This window comes from Miscanthus floridulus, chromosome 15 (assembly GCF_019320115.1).
Source record: "Miscanthus floridulus cultivar M001 chromosome 15, ASM1932011v1, whole genome shotgun sequence".
Lineage (NCBI taxonomy): Eukaryota > Viridiplantae > Streptophyta > Magnoliopsida > Poales > Poaceae > Miscanthus > Miscanthus floridulus.
Window position 1 is genome coordinate 85565649 of NC_089594.1, and position 19714 is coordinate 85585362.

A 19714-nucleotide genomic window follows, 5' to 3' on the forward strand; every position below is an offset into this window, starting at 1 on the left:
AGCCCGCCTGGCCGCAGCTGATAGCCGCCGCACCCGCACTGTCCGGCGACAGCAAAGCAAGCTGGGCACTGGGCAGGGATGGCAGAAAGCCAAGAAGCTGCAAGCAGACACCTGACCGACTGCTCACAGCTGACATGAACCTTGGTGAATTCCTCTTTCTTAAATCCTAACTGTTGGACTCCCCGATGTAAAAGTTTAATAATGAGTACGTGATTTATTCATTAGGAGATTAAATTAGGTCTTTGCAAGCATCAAAGATGAAGATATGTTGTACAAATAGTTGAAGTCTCGGGTGAAAACGTTACGTTACCTCCACGATCTCAAAACTAGAGCAAGTGGTATGTTGTACTGATATATTGTTACTATTCGGCACATCAATCAATGCAGTCATATTATATATATATATACTTCTCGTGTATACAGTATTTTTGATTCGATGTTAATTATACACACTTTGAAAATGTCCCTAGGCGTGGAAATTGACGAGCTCCACCACTGTTACATATGTACTATCATGTAGTCTACTTATCTAGTCTACTTATCTATCTATTAGAAACGAAAAACGCAACAGAATATACAGGAAATCAATACGATACAAAAGCTAATTATTAATTAAGCTAGCCGAGAAATGCAAGCAGAGGAAGAGCACACCAACACATAAGTGCCATCATGCATTGTAGGTGTACAATTGTACTATCAATAAATCTCTGTATCGCTCAACTTAATTAACAACTTGTGATATACTAATATCTACAATCTGCTGGTGAAGGTGGTGGTTTTGGGGGCCTCGGCGGCAGCGGCGTCGGTGGCGTACTTCTTGAGTGCATCGCCGGCGTGCTTGAGGTTGTCCGGCACGGGCAGATTGCAAAGCAGCGTCACCCTTGACTCGGAGATCTGAGGCCCCTTCTTCCCCTGCGTCAACGGATCCTGCTTCCATAGCTTCACATCCCACACCTGCATTGCATGCATGCAATAAAAACTAATTAAATCACTAATATATGGTACTAGTCAAAACCCGATTGATTTAATAGCCCGATCGAGCTCATATTGTCCTTGCTGTGCCACTTTGCAATCCAAGGACAGACAGTATTATTCATTAACACAGATGAGATGATGGCATCAGATCAATATGCATGTTTTGTGGAAGGAGGACACGTACTGAATAGTCGGAACAGGCTCTTGGTGGGCTAAATCCGTTCCTCTTTTGGGCCTACCGACTTCTTGTTTGGGTCCGTTTTGTTATTCTATTTTTCTTAAATAGTAATTATTATTAACTGTCGGTTTGAATAGTTATTATTACATATTACCTCCTATAGAAAGTAATGGTATGAAGAAAAAAATATATGTATATATACATTCAAGTTAAAACAACATGAACACGATCAGCACGTTACTTTGCTGTTTGGAAGAGGAAGGAGATGGAAACCTTCAAGAACTAATTAGATGGGTTAATACAACGACTAAAGGCCTGTTTGGTTCTCAGGAATTAAGATGAATTGAAATACAATCTAATAATAAATAAGAAGTACTTTTTAGATTTTGGTTTCATTCCATTCATAAATACTAGTAAAAAATGATTTTTTCTTACCGTAAAAAACGATCTTCTGGTTCGGTTTAAAAACCCGCTACTATGCCATCGATTGTAAAAAGAAGTAAAGAAGTGATTTTCAGACACGGTTAAAATTCACTATCGGCAACCGTAACTAAAATAATTTTTACAATTTTTAAAAATCATTTAGAGTCTAATAAAAATAAAACAACTATTTTTAATGTGACAGGAAGCCAAGAGGTCCAACCACAACTCAGAAGATTTATTTTTAAAGGTAGCTCACAATTTATTATTTTATTTGTGCTCTAGTTATTTTTAAGGGTGGTTAACTAGTCGGGGCCTTTGAAAATCGATTTGTAGGTGAAAATCATTTTTTTCAGAAGCGATTCTCTTAAACAAACCGCCCTTAAAAATATACATATTTTCGATGACGGTTTACTTAATAGAAACGCCCCTAAAAATATATTTCTAGGGGCGGTTTTTAAGCTACGGTGCTCCCTAGGATATTTACAAACAGTTTGGTAAGTATATCATTCTTGGAATAAATATGAGGCATGTCTACAAATTATTTTTGTATTAGTGGAATCCAAACAGACCCTAATTGAATTTGGCGCGTGCACTCCGAAAATGTGTGAACCTTTCATTTTGAACTTGTTATATGTATATACTCCCTCTATACAAAAACATAGTACGATGCTTACTTATCTAGATTTATATTTAAATTGTTTTTTTTACGGAAGGAGTACATACGCTTTGTTGCTATATATAATAATAAAAGCGGTCGAGAGACGTGTCATCATATCATAAACAAAAAGGGTAGTTGGATGGCTTTTGAGAAATACATTCCCTCCTATACTAGTACTCCGTAGTTGACTATTTCACGTGTCAGATTGCCATTTAGATTTTCTTTCTTTATCAAAAATTGGCATCATTGTGTGGTCATCATCTACATTGTTGTCGTCGTCGATACGGATAAGATTGGATGGCGAGGGTGCCACCGTGTAAAGTCGTCATTGTCCCATATCCCCATCCAGGCATATTTGTGTACGATAGTAGTAGTACAATAAAGAATGAAGTGGAAAAAATAACTAATGTGGCCTATATTATATAATCAAAACCGGAGGTAAATACCATACTATGCATGTACCTCATTCGAATTTTCAAACTAGGCTGGTACTATATACGTATATAGTTTTTTTTTTTTGCATGAATGTGGTCAGGATGGATATCAGTGTATTTACTATTTAGTATAAGGCCCTATTTGAAACCTTCGGTTTTTTTGTGACTTTTTAAGAATATAGCTTTTGAAAACTAGGTGAGATCTAAATAGGCCGGTTTTTATTGTCAGTTTTTGTTAAATTCTTAAAAACCAAGAAGCTGTTAATATCCAGCTTTTGTCACTTTCTTGTGACCCTAGAGCCATAAATAAAGTTAGATTTTTAAAAACTGAGGATCCAAACACTTCAACCGAGTTTTTTTTCTTCTCATAATCCATATTTTAGAAATTAGAGCCAACAACTAGTTTTTAAGAATACGAAACTGATCAAACATGGTATAAGAAGATCTTGGTAGATACTATGATCCTATCACTATCATAGACGGATGAGACGAGACGACAAATGCAGGGCAGCGTGAGGAGGTGGTGTGGCCGGGAGGCAAATTAAAAAGTTAGTATTGCCGTATGTGGTTGTGGGTGCCTAACTAACTTAACTTAGGCACGGTCGTCGTTTCGCTAGCTAGCTAAAAATAATTACTTAATTAATAAGCAACAACAAGACGAATGAACGTAACGGAATGGTATGTGGTCGCCAGTGGTGTTGTGCCGGGCGGCGGCGGCGGCGGCGGCCGGCGGGGCTAATAATAACCGTGTACGTACGTACCTGGGTTGAACGGCCGACGTGGATCGGGGCGGCGCGGACGAGGACGACGTCTCCCACCTTGGCGCTGCGGAAGTGGTTGATGCTCAGGCTCACGCCGGCCACCCGCCGGAAGCCCGACGCCATGTGCGCGCCCATGCTGGCCAGGCCCTCCGCCACCAGCGCCGACACGCCGCCGTGGAGCACCTGGAACGGCTGCACCAGCACAGCACAGATGACGGAGGATGAATGATCGATTCAGGCGGTATCTAGCTCATCAGGTCACCATCATCAGAACGAACGACGACGCACTCCCGCTACGCACCTGGCAGCACTTGGATGTGATGGGGAGTCGTCCGGTGACCTGCGACGGCGACACCTCCTCGATCTCGAACCCGATGGAGTGCAGCACCGGGTCCAGCTCCGCCGTCTTCTTCCCACTCTCCTGCTGCTGAGGCGGCGGATGAGGATCCATGGCGGCCTGGACGTACGGCAGGCGAGAGGCAGAGCTTGGTGAGCCGCTAGTAGCTAGCTGCTGGTGGCTGGGCGATGGAAGCTATGGATGGATGGATGAACGGATTGAGAGGAAGAGGACGAGAGGGTGAGGTGACGTCGTAGCCTATTAATGACGTGCGGGCTCTGCCTACCTACGCCAGCTACAGTGGGGAAACAGGAAGCAATTAAGCACCGGCTCCGTTTCTTAAATCCGGTTTGATCCGTTTTTTTATTAAAATAATGTTTTTCTCTTATAAATTTCTTCAGATTCGTCTAAATTCATCAAGCAAACGAGGTCTTATTTACTCCCATTTCTTTCTGCCCACTGAACAAATAACGATCAGTACTGCCTTTTATGCTATTATTATTATTATATATAATAAAGTGTTACTAGTGCTATAGCTAGTCCAATATGTATACCTTTCTTGTTTTTTTATTTAATTTTCTGTTGGTCAAAAGTGGACGCGTTCTTGCTCATGAAATTCCAACTCATGCAAGGATGTTTTCTTTTTTGGGAGAAAGAAAACGAGAAGATTGCAGACACTACTACGTATAAAATAATTCTTCCTTCAAAGAGAATATATATAAGAGATGAATGAATGAAATAAAATAGAAAGATGAGCAGCCATCTACTACCATTACCTATATCTCAAAGATGTTAAGGATGTAACTATACTTAGATCCTATTTGGGTTAGAGCTTGCTAAAAATTATAAGGATGGATATGATGGATCTAAACAGATACAGCTAATTGTATTGTTAGCTGACATCCATGTAACATATAATCTTATTCGCTAAGTAATTAAACCCACCAGCTAATAACAACTATCTATAATTAATATAGTCAATCGACCAAAATCCTCTCCTACCAATTGATGAAGTATTAACAGCTAATTTTAGCTGGACAGTAGTAAAATGCATGGATATGTATTTTGGTAAAACAACATTTGAATTGAACCACCTATATTAGCTGGTGGGGATGGAAGATAGTTTTTCCTTGACCAGACCCAGAACTATGTAGTACATCTTTTTTTTTTAGACAGAGGTAAATAGTACATAGGCCATGTTTAGTTCCCTTTAAATTTTAGAATTTGGCACTATGTAAAAAGAAGATTCCTCGTCACATTAAACTTGCGGTACATGCATGGAGTACTATATGTTGACAAAATCAAAAACTAATTACACAGTTTGGTTGTATTTTACGAGACGAACGTTTTGAGCCTAATTAGTCAACAATTAGACAATTATTACCAAATAAAAAAACGACACTGTAATTCCTGCCGGCGCCAATTCGGCTGAACTAAACACGGCCGTAGTTGTTAACTTCCCCTGTTGTGAAACACAGCTTTCCTATTGCTGCTGCAGGTGGTGCAGGGTCGACGATGAAGGACGTACGGGTGCGTCTGCTGCAGTCAACCGACTGGACTGCCCAACCTCCTGCATCTTCAAAATGATGATGAAGATTGAAGACGAGGAACAGGAACCACGACAATGACGACGACGTATACCTACCGGCTACTGCTGCCGTACGTCACGCCCTCTGTTTGGTTGAAAGCCTGGATGACTTGCCTGAGAAAAGTGTTGCCTGAGAGTTGCTTGGAATTCCGAGAGAATCTGCCTAGCCAGGCAAGTTGAGAGTTATTCGTTTGGTCAGATGCCTGGCCTGAGAAAGCTAATGAATAGAGATCATGTGTTTTCTTTTCTGCTGGAGAGGTAATTAATTTATTTTCTTAATTAATAATACCTCAAATATACACAAATAAACATACGGTGACAAAATAAAAATAGATAAGTGAGTTTTCTTAATTTATAATATGCTTAAATTAATGTGTTTTTTATTTATCTCTGTATAGTTAACATGTATTTTTATAATCTGATTAACCAAAATATATAATTTAGTAAATTGTTGTCACGTGTTTAATATTAGATAGTCACGTTTAATAAGATTAAATAGGAAATATATTGATAAATTATGTCTTTTAGTATAATATATGATTTTAATACTTTTGATTAAATAATGTGAGGATAAATAAAAAATAAGTAATCAATATAAGAAATCTTAATCTGGATTTGAAAAAAATAATGTGAGGATTATTTTTTATTTATTAAAAAATTAATTCAAAATTATTATTTCCGATGGCAGATCTCTGTATTGTTTTATTAGAGAGGACAAAAAGACAAGTATACTTCTATAGTTCCATTCTATTTATGTAATAAATTTCACGCGGAAGAAGATGTCCACTTGATTCGTTAAAGCAAAAAGTACTATTTTGTTTCCGTTAGTATTATGTTTAATTGTATAAATATATTACTATATATAAATATAAAGCATGATGATTAAAGTGAATGTGATACCAGGCAACTTCTCTCCGCAGCCAGGCAGCCATTTTCGGTCGCCTGGGCTAGCGCGCTGGCTGCCTGGTCCAGCCTGAAGACCAGGGCTCCAAGCAAACGCTGCACAGGCAACTTCCAGGCTCCGCCAGGCAACAAATATCCAGGCTCTCATCCAAACACCCCCTCACTCAAGCTGCAGGCGTGTTTGTCTTCGGCCCGGCCCAGCCCAGCCCAGCCCAGCCCACATCCAATTCCAACGTTCACCCGTCTTTAATCAAGCGAAACACCCACTGCGGTCCCCTCCCCTTCTATCCCAGCCAACGATCCACGCCAGCACCCGGTGAAACCACTCCTCTCCCCGCACGCTTCCCCATGCAGGTGACGTCAACTTAAAAATAAAAAGCAAAAATATTTATTTCAAAATACTATAGCTTTTGAATGGTGCGTCCGTTTTTAATTCCGTTTCACCGATGTTTTCTACGTGACGAGACGAACAAAACTAGACCCCACTTACATATGTTTCAAACAATTTTTTCTAGTACCAATTTAATATGTTATGATATTAATTTGTAAATCTAAGTTCTTAAATATAGCTTATATGTCCAACTTTACATCTAAGTCATTCATCAAGTTATATATCTAAGTTATACATAAAAGTTTTTTTTAATATTTTTTATAGCTTTTTGTAAGAAATTATGTTGGTATCTAAGTTATACAAACAAGTTATACACAAAAGTTCGGCGTATAACTTTGTCACGTAGTAAGTTATGTGCGTAACTTTGTCATGTTGAAGGTATATGTTGAAGTCGATCTTGTGTATAAGTTATATGTTGAAGTTTGTTTTAGAAGTTATACGTCAAAGTTTGTGAGTATAACGTTGTAACTTTCAAAAAAGGAAAAGTTGTGGAATTTTTTTTGCCAAAAATAGAAAACTTTAAAAAAAAGGAAAGTTGCGGAAATTATTTTTTGCCACAAAAAAAAGGAAAGTTGCGGAGGTTGTCTCATCGTTCACGTTCGCTAATTAGCGTGGCCGTCACCTGGCATACAAAGAACTAGGAACGTAACCAAGGAATGAAGGCCTTCTTTGCCTTTGGCCCACCCACGCTGATTGCATGCATTGGGCTTTAGCCCCACCGATTCTATTAGGCTTTAATTTGGTCCATCATATAACTTGGGCTGGCTGGACTGGCCAACCTACCCGTTCGGCCCTGATGATTCTAGTAACGGATTTTGTGCCATTCACTAGAGACTAGAGATGCGAACTGGTCATAGATCAGTTGGTTAGGCTTCTTCTGATAGAACTATAATGACTTCGTGAATCTTAAGATCTGCCGACTTAGGTGCTTATAGAGGTAGGGTTTACGTACGTGTGTTTATAGGGGTGACTGTACGTGCAAGTTATGGACGTCTACGTGGTAATATGTAATTAAAAAAAACTCGAGACTAGAGATACTCAATCTAGAGATTTGTTCCGAGATTGATTATTATCCATTTTTTTGCTTTATGGATTGATTCTGAGATTCATTTTTATTCTAGTGTACCTATAGTTATTTACTTGCTCGGTTTTTTAGACATTTGCATTGCATCCTCGTCCGTCTCAGTCACTTATTGCGAAATTTGCATATCATTTTATATTGCTAGCTCATGGCGTGAATTATGAATCATCGCTACTTAGCTACGGCGCTACTGCTTGTATAGTTATAACAATATGTCTTCTTATTTATTTTTGCTAAAAATACTCTCCGTATGCCAGGCATTTTCTTTTTTGAGAAAATATCATATTTGAATATTCGTCTCGGTCCGAAATCATTTAAGCTAACGCTAGTTGTGGATCCGCCCACTGTATGGATGGGTCTAAAAGATAGACACACATAAATGGAGTTAAACAATCTAGAATAACTTAAAATTTATATTAAAAAAATTGAACCTTCGATACCTTGTATTTCAGGCTGGTGGAGATAGTACTGTAGGTACATCCCAACGACGTACTATTATAGTACAGATACTATAAAGGTTTGACAGTTCATCTTCTTTGCTAGCTGGAATGGCTGTCTATATGCTTTACTCTGTCTCCCTCTTGTTTCGGAGTAAAGCACGTTACCTATCACGCTTTTCATTAATCAGGACCACTAATGGTTTCTGAGGTTGATAAGCCAGCTGATGTCTGCTTTGTTGTGAGAGAAAAACGTTATATCATAACTGATAAACCGAGCGAATAAGTTTAAGCGAACAAGGCTTCAAATCATCAATAAAAACATGAACCAATGAAGGATCAATCTCACTATCTCAGAACGTACAAAGCACTGGACCGACTGGACTCTCCTGCTCCGATCCATGAAGAGGTCGCTGAAAAGATGGGCTAACAACCCAACATGCACGCACGCTTTTGCTTTGTAAATATAATAACTAGGACGGTGGGCGCGCTTCGCCGCGCCCGTTTTGGCTTCGCGCTAATGGCAGCAAGCGGAAGCTAGCAGGCTGTTCAAATGTGCATGCAAGACCGATTAAGCACTTGACTACATATGTGATAAGACTAATTCATCTATGCTTTACACAACCATTATGAATAATTGACTATATTTATATAGTCCCAGCGATACAATAGGGCGGCGTACAAAACAGTAGAAAATAAAATTTGCAATGCAGAACACTAAATTAAACATAAATAAACTACAGAGACATTAGTTCATTGTATAATTTAGATGAAGATTACAGGAAATGTGGTTACTCTTGGACTGAGTGTTGGCAAAAACATCATATAAGACCGTGTCTATTCTTCATCAAGCGACCTAGTAAGCCATTAGTTCCAGGTCCCATCTGACAATGACTTGGTTTCGTCTCATGTGCAAAATTGAGTACCTTGTTAATGAGGTTAGTCTGCAGAAATTTCATTCACTATTCAAGGAAAAAAAGGTTAGCGTTGTAAGAACGGTTTCATAAAAGAGAAAGAATGAGTCAATGATAACTCTGAACTGGTCATAGCACACAAACTGTACCTTTTCTCAAGGATTGGATTCCACAGGTCAGTCACTAATGTTATTACATTAAATTGCATCTAATCAATTCCTAAAATGAGCGTGTACAGCTAGTCAATATCCATGTCTGATTTCGTCCTAATGAGGCACAAAGCAGGAAGCGCCATAATTATTAGATTAGTGAATGAGAAACCAAACCACTATGTGTTTTTAAAATTTCTTTTATATTAGTTGGACAAAAAAAGGGTCATGCACTCATGCAGCCTTGCTCCATGCCCAAAAAATGCATGGTTGATAACCTGTTCTGTTCCACAGCTAGATCCATGACAGAACTCGTAGTAACTAATTCTAATTAAAATGTATCATAAGGTGTTATGAGATAAATTATATTTGCTCAGAACAGAAAATGAATATAAAGTGCAGGTAAATGTAGTACCATAGGAAGGCATGACGATGCCTGATGCAAGTAGCGTTTGGCTTGGCAGCAATATTGTAGATGCCATTTGAGGCCACACCCTTCCTTGGAAAAATGATGTACAATTGTCCAACACAGAACTATCTTTCTGCTGAGTACTTTGGTAATACAAAACTACGTAAGTTATCTCAGACTACTACAGGCCAGATATGTAGCTACCTCAGGTGCATCAAAACAGAAAAAAGGAAAAGTCTTCCTTTTACTGAATAATCATTTGGATCAGATAAACCAAGAGCGTAACCACAAAAAATGGCAACCTATGTTAAAGATTTAAGGCCCTGTTTGGTTGGGCTGTGGCTGTGGAAAAAAGCTGCTGTGGGCTGTGAGCTATGGAAAAGCTGCTGTGGGCTGTGAGCTGTAGAAAAGCTGAAAGCTGTTTGGTTAAACAAGTATAAAATATACCTTTTATCTTTATCTTTCTTGAAATAACTATGGAAGAGCTTTTTATTCTACCAATTTCGAAAAGCAGAAAGCCAAAAGCCAAAAGCAGGGTCAAACCAGCTTTCAAAAATGAACTACAGAAAAGCAGCTGCTTCTGAAAAAGCACCCTCCAAAAGCAGCCCCTTTGGTTGGGCTTTTGGCTTTTGGGGCCAAAAGCCAAAGCCAAAAGCCCAACCAAACAGGGCCTAAGAAATGCATGATCGACAATTACAACATATACAACAGGAAAATGTTACTTACCGAACTGTTGTTCATCGAATACCAACTATCCAATAGAGGTAAGCTGGAAGGCACAAAATCAAAATTGCAAGAGTTTGATGCGCAAATTTGCTGAACAACAGGTGCCAGCACAAAAATATATTTTGCAGAGATGTTAAACAGGCAAAGTGAGACCATGAAGCAATGGACCGAGCAGGTAACTGGTAGCAAGATGGCTTGCATACCATATGGATGAGTTGTACATAAGCAAAAAATCAATCGACACAACCTAGGAAATAAGATGAAACCATTATTTGCTAAAATATTGGAGATAACTATGTGCTATGCAAGTAGGAATTAATTGGGAAAAGAGATGCTAGGTCATGTCCGCAATGTATGTGAATATGGAAATTTGCGCTGTCAAATCTTTAATATGTGGGCTTTAGATTAAGCATGTACCGTGGAGACTGTTGATGTCTAAATTTCCGCTGACAAATCCTTAATCTGTGGGCTCTAATTAAGCTTGTAGCATGGAGGCACTGGGCCATGGATTGCCATCAGAACTCAAAATATCGTCACCAACACTGTCAACCCCTGAAATGCATTGAAAACTGAATCAAACATGTAGATATGAAGCATCATCAAAATGAAAGTTCAGAACACACAAGCAGACCAATTTTTTTTTCAGGAAAAACATGTTGGTTAAATTTTATTTCTGCAAGAAGATAGATAATACAACAACATAAACAAAGGTTGGCCAGTCCATGTCCCAGAAAATAGCAAATTGACATGGCCTAAATTTCAGAAAACACATTGATGGCGTGTGAGGAAGGCTGCCAAAAGTTTCCTCTGTCTGCCCACTGAAGGGTCGAGATGGCGACTAGAGGGGGGGTGAATAGTCTTTTCTATGACTTAATCGCGTCGGCTAACCGATACAAATGCGGAATTAAAACTATCGGTCTAGCCAAGACTATACCCCACTATATGTGTTCACTAGCACCTTGCAAAGATAACAATTATGCAACAAAGGTGTCGGGCTAGCTAGAGCTCTCCTAAACAATTCTAGGAGCAAGGTTACACAAATCTATGCCACTAGTACTTTAAGCGACAAGGAAGCTCCTACACATGCTAGTAAGCAAAAGCACAAAGCTAACGATGCTCACTAGTAATGCTCAATAACAAGGCAACCAATGCCTAATTAGAGAGCGCAAATACTTAGCTACACAAACTAAGCAATGTGACTAACAAGGTTACTAAAACCAAATTAGCCACGCAAGGGAGCTACTTCTATGCTACACAAGCAAGAAGGTAATTAGCAAGCTACACAAGCTATCTAATTACAAGAGCAACAACACAAGCTTAATGTATATGAATGTAAACGCAAGCTTGTGTAACGGGGATGCAAACCAACAGGAAGAACAAGGTTGACACGATGATTTTTCTCCCGAGGTTCACGTGTTTGCCAACACGCTAGTTCCCGTTGTGTCGACCGCTCACTTGGTGGTTCGGCGGCTAATTAGCATCACCCGCTAAGCCCGCACGTCGGGCGCCGCAAGAACCAACCCCTTGAGTGAGGGTAGCTCAATGACACACTTTTACTAGAGTTGCTCTTCGCGGCTCCCGCGGGGCGAGCACAATGCCCCTCACAAGCACTTCTCCGGAGCGCCGCACAAGCTTCTTGCGCGCTTCGACGGAGACCACCACCAAGCCGTCTAGGAGGTGGCAACCTCCAAGAGTAACAAGCACTACCGGCTTGCAACTCGATCACCTAGTGCCACTCGATGCAATCGCACTAGAATCGCTCACTCACACAATCGAATGATCACTATCAAGTATGTGTGTGATGGAGGGCTCCCAAGCACTCTCAAGCATGAACACAAAGTCCCCCAAGGTGCTCAGCACCAGCCATGGCCGAAGGCCACTTCTATTTATAGCCCCAAGGGCTAAACTAGCCGTTACCCCTTCACTGGGCAACGGTCGGGCTGACCGGACGCTCCGGTCGTGTTGACCGGACGCTGGACCTCAGCGTCCGGTCGCTCGTAGACGACCACGTGTCCCGGTTCCAACGGTTATTTGACTTGACCGGACGCAGCAGCACTCAACTGACCGGACGCTGGACCCTCAGCGTCCGGTCGTTTCCAGTAAGCTCCCGAGCATGACCGGACATGTCCGGTCGAACGCGATCGGACGCAGCCAGCGTCCGGTCACTCTCCAGCTACTGCGTCACCGTACGTCAGCCTGACCGGACGCAGCCTGCCAGCGTCCGGTGCATTCAGATACAGCGTCCGGTCAGTTGACCGACGCTAGCATCTTCGCGACCAACTCGTTTTCAACTCTAACTTCTTCACCCTTGCTCCAATGAGCTAACCACCAAGAATTTGCATCCGGCGCAATAGAAAATAGGCATTCCATTTTCCCGAAAGCGCCGAATCCCGCCGAGCAAGCTCGGCGGGAGGGAGAGAGGGACCCAAACCCATCTCAACCCTGCAAACACCACCGCCTTTGTAAATGTGCCAACACCACCAAGTGTACACCATCATGTGTATGTGTGTTAGCATTTTCACAATCATTTCCCAAAGGATGTTAGCCACTCAACTTGCCACGCCACTCGATCCTAGCGTCAATGCAAAGTTAGATCACTCGAGTGGCACTAGATGACCGATATGCAAACAAGTTTGCCCCTCTTGATAGTACGGCCATCTATCCTAAACCCGGTCATAAACTTCTCTACACACCTATGACCGGTGAAATAAAATGCCCTAGGTTATACCTTTGCCTTGCGCATTCCATTCCATCTCCTTCAATGTTGATGCAACACATGCACCAACACGATCAACAATGATATGATCTACTTCATATCATCATATGATCATATTGGTTCATCGATCTTGACTCTACTTGCTCTTTGCCGTTGCCATCATCCATCGGCGCCAAGTCTTGCTCAAGCTTCACCGCCACGCGGTCCATCACTCCAAAGCCTTCGACTTGCCCTTCACGCTTGCAACCGGTCCATCAAGCCAAGTCTTGTCCTGATCTTCTCCACCTTGATCACATGACTCAATGTCATGTCTCATGTGCATTTAAGCTCCTTCATCATCACATGTGTGAGCTTTGCAACATCTCCAAGCCATTTTCACCTTCATGGCATATGTTGCTCACAACACATGTACCTGTGGACTAATCACCTGTGTATCTCACATAAACACAATTAGTCCACCTAAGTTGTCACTCAATTACCAAAACCAAACAAGGACCTTTCACCCACCCACATTAGGAGCCTGCAGATTTCACATGTAGATACGTGGTTTGAAGTAGCACTCATGTAAAGGAATAGAAAACATCGTGTTGTAGTTGTTCACCGGAATAGTCACTAATAACGTGGAGGATGTCGCCCTCTGTGACCAAGCCAGGCTGCAATCGGACGTCACGGCCGTGACAGTGGCGCCCTAGATTTCTTTTTCCTCCAAACACCTCATTGGGGACGTCCAGGTGCTGCAGTGGATGGCTATCACCTCGAACGCGCTGTCCACCCAGTAGGAGCAATCAGAGACAGGCCGAACCAAATTAGAGAGAGGGGGAGAGTACCTTGGTTGGAGAAGGCGAGGAGGCTGGATGTGGAGCCGACTGCTGCTCCATCTAGGGGAGGAAGATAGAGAGGGCGACCTGATGCGTAGCAATGGGGCCACGGATTATAGTAGTGGCCGACGGCGAGGCAGACGGGGGCACCATCTGCATGCGCTGTGGAGGCAGAGTGGTGGCAGGCGTGCGGGATCCGGCGCCGGCGCGGATGGAACACACGGAGGGTGGCGATGGCGAGGTGGCTGGGCGCGGCATCCGGGCACGCGGTTGCCGGGGGGAGAGGAAGAGTAGGATCGAGAGGAGAGAGCAAATGCAGGCGGGCACACGCACGAGGCACGTGGAGACGGCTGATTGACGAACAGTAAACGGAACAGTGGTTGAAGCGTTCTCCTTGCGCCAATTCCCGGCGCTATATGGAGTTACATATAACTCAGCACCAGAAGATGACAAAATACTTTTGCAAAGACTGCCACTACGCAGAAATGGTTTCCATAGAGAACGGCCTCAGTAATTTTCAGACGACCCACGCCCAGTGCTTTGTACGTTCTGAGATAGTGAGATTGATCATTCATTGGTTCATGTTTTTATTGATGATGAAGCCTTGTTCGCTTAAACTTATCTATGGTATAATATTTTTCTCTCACAACAAAACAGCATCGGCTATCTTATCAACTGCAGAAACCATTAGTCGAACAGTTGATTCTCGTATCTGATGGGCCTTTACAGCGACGGGTAACGCCGAACCTCCTGATTAATGAAAAGCGTGACAGAGAATGTGCTTTACTCCGAAATAAGAGGGAGACAGAGTAAAGCATACAGACAGCAATTCCAGCTGGCAAAGAAGATGAACTGTCAAACCTTTATAGTATCTGTACTATAATAGTACGTCGTTGGGATGTACCTACAGTACTATCTCCACCAACCTGAAATACAAGGTATCGAAGGTTCAATTTTTTTAATATAAAATTTAAGTTATTCTAGATTGTTTAACTCCATTTATGTGTGTCTATCTTCTAGACCCATCCATACAGTGCCGCCGATCCACAACTAGCGTTAGCTTAAATGATTTCAGACCGAGACGAATATTCAAATATGATATTTTCTCAAAAAAGAAAATGCCTGACATACGGAGAGTATTTTTAGCAAAAATAAATACCGTTAATGCCGTAAATTAACACAGGAGTCATCCATGGCTAGATTACTTCAATTTCATAGAAGCATACACGACTAGTTTTTGAGCAAACTAGTAAAGAGATAATTTTTTTACGATGAAAAATCGAACCGACTGCTTTACGAGCAAGAACTAAAGATGACAACGAGAATTTTACCCACGGATACAGGTCTCACGCACCCACACCCACGAGTAAAATTGTGTACCCACGGCCGCCACCCCCATAGGCAGCATTATGTGCTCGCGTCCGGTATCCGTGGGCATGCCCGCATACCCGCCAACCTCCGGTGCCTAGGTGGAGGGGAGCTAGAGACGGCGGCCTACGTGGGGAGGATGGTGTGTTCGCGGCTTGCTTCTAGCTAGTGTAGGAGTGGGGAGGACAGCGGCCGACGTCGAAGAGCGGGCGGCCAGCGACCGACGTCGGAAGGCGGGCCGACGGCTACCAGCGTGCGTCGGAGGAAGAGCGGATGACGGCCGATGGTGGAGGAAGGACGGGCGGACGGTAGACGACTACCGACGTCGGAGGAAGGGCGAAAGTTAGACGGCAACGGAGGAAGGACGGCGCGGCCAGTGGATGGCATTGGATCTAGAGAAGAGATGAGAAAGGAGAGGAAATGGGACGACACTGGATTTGGAGAGGAGACGGGAGAGGTGAAAGCTCTAGTTTGGTTTTGATGAATTGATGAAATCCTAAGTGCTAACCTAGTTTATCAAAGTGATTATGAGATAGGTGGCACGTTCCAAGTGGTGAAGCAAATGAAGATCATGATGTGATGGTGGTCTGGACATGATGATCAAGTGCTTGGACTTGGAAAAGAAGAAAGAGAAAAACAAAAAGCTCAAGGCAAAGGTGATATCCATAGGAGCTTTTTGGTTTGGTGATCAAGACACTTAGTGAGTATGATCACATTTAGGATCGATAGCCGTACTATTAAGAGGGGTGAAACTCGTATTGAAATGCGGTTATCAAAGTGCCACTAGATGCTCTAACTCATTGCATATGTATTTAGATTCTAGTGAGTGCTAACACCCTTAAAAATATTTGTGAAAATATGCTAACACACGTGCACTAGGTGATACACTTGGTGGTTGGCACATTTGAGCAAGGGTGGAGAAGTTGGCTAAGTTGGAGAAGTGTTTTTCACTGAAAAACACTGACCGGACGCAGTGTTCGTAGTGACCGGACTCGGGGTTCGGTGCGTCCGGTCAGTGTAGCAGAGAAGGGCGCGATGTCGGTCTCTGACCGAATGTAGGCACAAGTGGTGACTTGACTCGTTGCTAGTGCGTCCGGTCATACATGACGTACGCTGCCGCAATCCTTTTCGCGAAGCAGTGAGGAGCGGATGCAGGGCGCGTCTAGTCATGTTGGACCTAATGCGTCCGGTCGTTGTTTTGCCGCTCAGGGAGCTCTCTGAAAGTGACTTGACGCCGTGGAGCCGAGGGGCTTGGCACGTCCGGTCATAGTTTAGTGGCAGCGTGGGCACACTTGATCTCACGCAGTGGCGGTGGGTCTGGTCGCCCTTCGAGTGCGTTCGGTCGCCACTTAAGTGATCACGCGGGCCTTCTTGACCGTTGGGATCGGGCGATCAACGTTTGAAGTGGAGACACATGGATCTAGATCGTTGATCGGACGCTGGGGTGCCGCGCGTCTGGTCGATCTGACCGGCACGTCCGATCACCCTGAGAAGGCTATAGTGAGGAGCCCAACGGCTCTATTCGTGGGGCTCTCTATTTAAGCCCCATGACCGGCTCAAACTCACTCTCTTGGCCATTTGCATTGACATAGCAACCTTGTGAGCTTAGCCAAAGCCCTCCCACTCATCTCTATCATTGATTCATCATCTTTATGAGATTGGGAGAGAATTCAAGTATATTGCTTGAGTGATTGCATGTAGAGGCACTTGATATTCGTGTTTCACTATGGGATTCGTTTGTTACTTGTCGGTGTTTTGGACCGGTGGGTCCTCAACCAATGAGTGAAAATGTACTGCGTGTTCCTAATCCTGGATAGTGATGCAAAGAGACACAAGGTTTATACTGGTTCAGGCAGTAGGTGCCCTACGTCTAGTCTGAGAGAGCGATCTTGTATTCCTTGCACCAAGATGCTTGTAGTAGGGGTTTACAAGCAGGGCGAGAGAGGGAGTTAGTCCTAGGTCTCCGCGTGGAGCGGCATGGGTTGCTTGAGATGTTGATCTCTTACAGTGAGGGAGCATGCGTATTATAGAGTGTTGCTCATTGCTTGTGCGTGTGTGTCTATCTAAGCGATGTCTCCATGAGTGCCCCATCGTCCTCCCCCAGAAACAGCCCCGGTCACTCCCTTTTATAGTTGAAGGGGAGGACAGGGGCGATACATGCATTCGCTATGTGGCGTTTTGTGGGTGGAGGTGGTATGTCCGAGCCCTGTGTTTGTCACTGTGACGGCATGGTCGACGGAGCGGTCTTGTCCTCGGAGCACTGGAGCGACGCGCTGGTCATGCTTGATCCCATGCGACATGGGAGCTCCTGTGGTGGCAGGCGCGCCTTCTTCTGTTGGAGGCGAGCTGGTTACTGTGTGTCTGACCGGCGCGGAGTGCCGAGGCCGGGTTGATGCGATGGCACGGGTACGCCGATTCTGAGGCTACAGGAGCTAGGCCTTGTGCGCGACGTGGGGGCTCCTGTAGCCTGACGCAGGGTATGGCACGTTCTGCGGGTGACGTGCCAGTCCCAGAGTGCTGACAACATAGAGAGCCGAGGCCCCATCGATGCAGAGGCTGGGCTGTCGGGGGGGGGGGCTCGACGGGCGTGAGTCCCGAGGCTACAGGAGCCCGAAAGTGGATAGCCGATGCTCGGAGGGAGCAGTTGGTCTTTTATGCTGATTCCGAGACTACAGGGACCCGGACATGACTCTCCACGCCGCACTATCGTCAGAGCAGGTGGGGTTAGGTAGAACAGTGCCGCATGGGTGTCAGTCGTGGGCATAGTGCTGAGCACAGCGACCGGTAACCCCTGCCCCATCCTGTCCCGGATGGCATGGCGTTGATGCGACTCCCATCTCATCGATCACTCCACTGCGTCGAGCCATCGTTTGGCTGACGTCGTGGGAGTGGTTGGTTGCGTTAGTTGGACGTGACATCCCGGTCGAGGCGGCGGGGATAGGGTAGCTGCCGAGCTGGCCTCGAGCGAGGCGGAGAATCGATACCTCGTCCGAGGCCTTTCGAGTGGGGCCTCGGGCGAGGTGGAGAGTTGGTACCTCGTCCGAGGCTTTGCGGCGTGGGCCTCGGGCGAATCGAAGAATCAGTCGAGGCCTCGTGGTTGTCTCTTGGCTTCGATATTTACAAGGTCTAAGCATTTTTTTCGGTTCTTACTTAGGGTACCCCTTTTATGGTATCCGATAGTAGCCCCCGAGCCTTGGGGGGAGTGCAAGCACTCTCCCTGAGGTTTTGACGAGACTTGGCTCGCAGCAGCTCCCGTCGGGATTGTGTTTTGTGCTCGAGGCCTCGGTGAGTGCGCGCGAGCGCACCCACCGGGTGTAGCCCCCGAGGCCCTGGAGAAGTGGATTTACTCCTTCAGGGACTTTTTCCCTGTTGAGTGAGGGGTTTTATCGCGTTTGCCGAGCCCCTAAGTGCGAGTTCGGGTCGCTGGGTCTTGGCTTGGTTGCAGGAAGAGCCCTCGTGCCTCTGCACGGAGCAAGAGGGCGATCAGGAGTTTTCCTGTCTTTTTTGGGCGGCCCTCGCGCATCCTTTTCGTTTGGAAGGAGGGGTGGAGTATGCCAAGCTACCCTCGGTGGGCGCGAGCAGTGACACCTCCGGTGAGCTATTATCGGGTAAGTCCAAGTGGAGGCCCATGCCCCATTCGATAGGGGTTGTCTAGCGGTCAGAGACGCACTCCAAAAGTACCAGAGGGCTTCTCTAGTGGGTCCCAGGGCCGTTCGATTGGCCCCGGGGGCTCGGTGCCTCCCTACGGTGGGATCCCATTCAGAGACCTCCCTGCCGGTCTCGGACACGACTTAGGGCATCCCAAGCTATCGCTTGCTTGGGCCTTAGCCATGTACGGGCTCGCTCATAGTCATCCCTGACTTTGTTTGTCCTAGGGCGGCTGTCAAGACCTTCGGGGGCCCAGCCTTCGAACCCCTGGACCGTAACGGGCTCGGTGCCTAGTTCCTTAGTCGTTTTATCGCGTTTGCCGAGCCCCCGAGTGCGAGTTTAGGTCGCTGGGCCTCGGCTTGGTTGTAGGAAGAGCCTCCAAGCCTCTGCTCAGAGCAAGAGGGCGATCAGGAGTCTTCCTGTCTTTTTTGTGCTGCCCTCACGCATCCTTTTTATTCGGAAGGAGGAATGGAGTATGTCAGGCTACCCTCGGAGGGCGCGAGCAGTGACACCTCTGGTGAGCTGTTATCGGGTAAGTCCAAGTGGAGGCCCATGCCCCATTCGATAGGGGTCGGCTAGTGGTCCAGAGACGCACTCCAAAAGTACCAGAGGGCTTCTCTGGTGGGTCCTAGGGCCGTTCGATTGACCCTAGGGGCTCGACGCCTCCCTTCGGTGGGATCCCATTCAGAGACCTCCCTGCCGGTCTCGGACACGACTTAGGGCATCCCAAGCTATCGCTTGCTTGGGACTCGACCATGTACAGGCTCGCCCTTAGTCGTCCCTGACTTTGTTTGTCCTAG

At 44.8% G+C, this 19714-nt stretch overlaps 1 protein-coding gene across 1 annotated transcript; it reads right to left on the bottom strand.

Moving 5' to 3' along the window:
* Window positions 1-635: 635 nt before the first annotated feature.
* LOC136508202 (1,4-dihydroxy-2-naphthoyl-CoA thioesterase 1-like) lies at window positions 636-4045 on the bottom strand. The gene is made up of 3 exons (XM_066502838.1): window positions 3731-4045; window positions 3430-3621; window positions 636-954 (listed from the first exon to the last, which is right to left on the bottom strand). The coding sequence occupies exons 1-3, from the start codon at window positions 3878-3880 to the stop codon at window positions 751-753; spliced, it is 546 nt and encodes a 181-aa protein (XP_066358935.1). The 5' UTR covers window positions 3881-4045; the 3' UTR covers window positions 636-750.
* Window positions 4046-19714: the final 15669 nt, after the last annotated feature.

Bases quoted from the DNA above. Each gene is read 5' to 3' on its own strand.
- LOC136508202 (XM_066502838.1), bottom strand. From the start codon at position 3,880: ATGGATCCTCATCCGCCGCCTCAGCAGCAGGAGAGTGGGAAGAAGACG. The intron at 3,622-3,730 runs GTGCGTAGCGGG...GTGCTGGTGCAG, and splicing joins TCACATCCAAGTGCTGCCAG to CCGTTCCAGGTGCTCCACGG. The intron at 955-3,429 runs GTACGTACGTAC...CATGCAATGCAG, and splicing joins ACGTCGGCCGTTCAACCCAG to GTGTGGGATGTGAAGCTATG.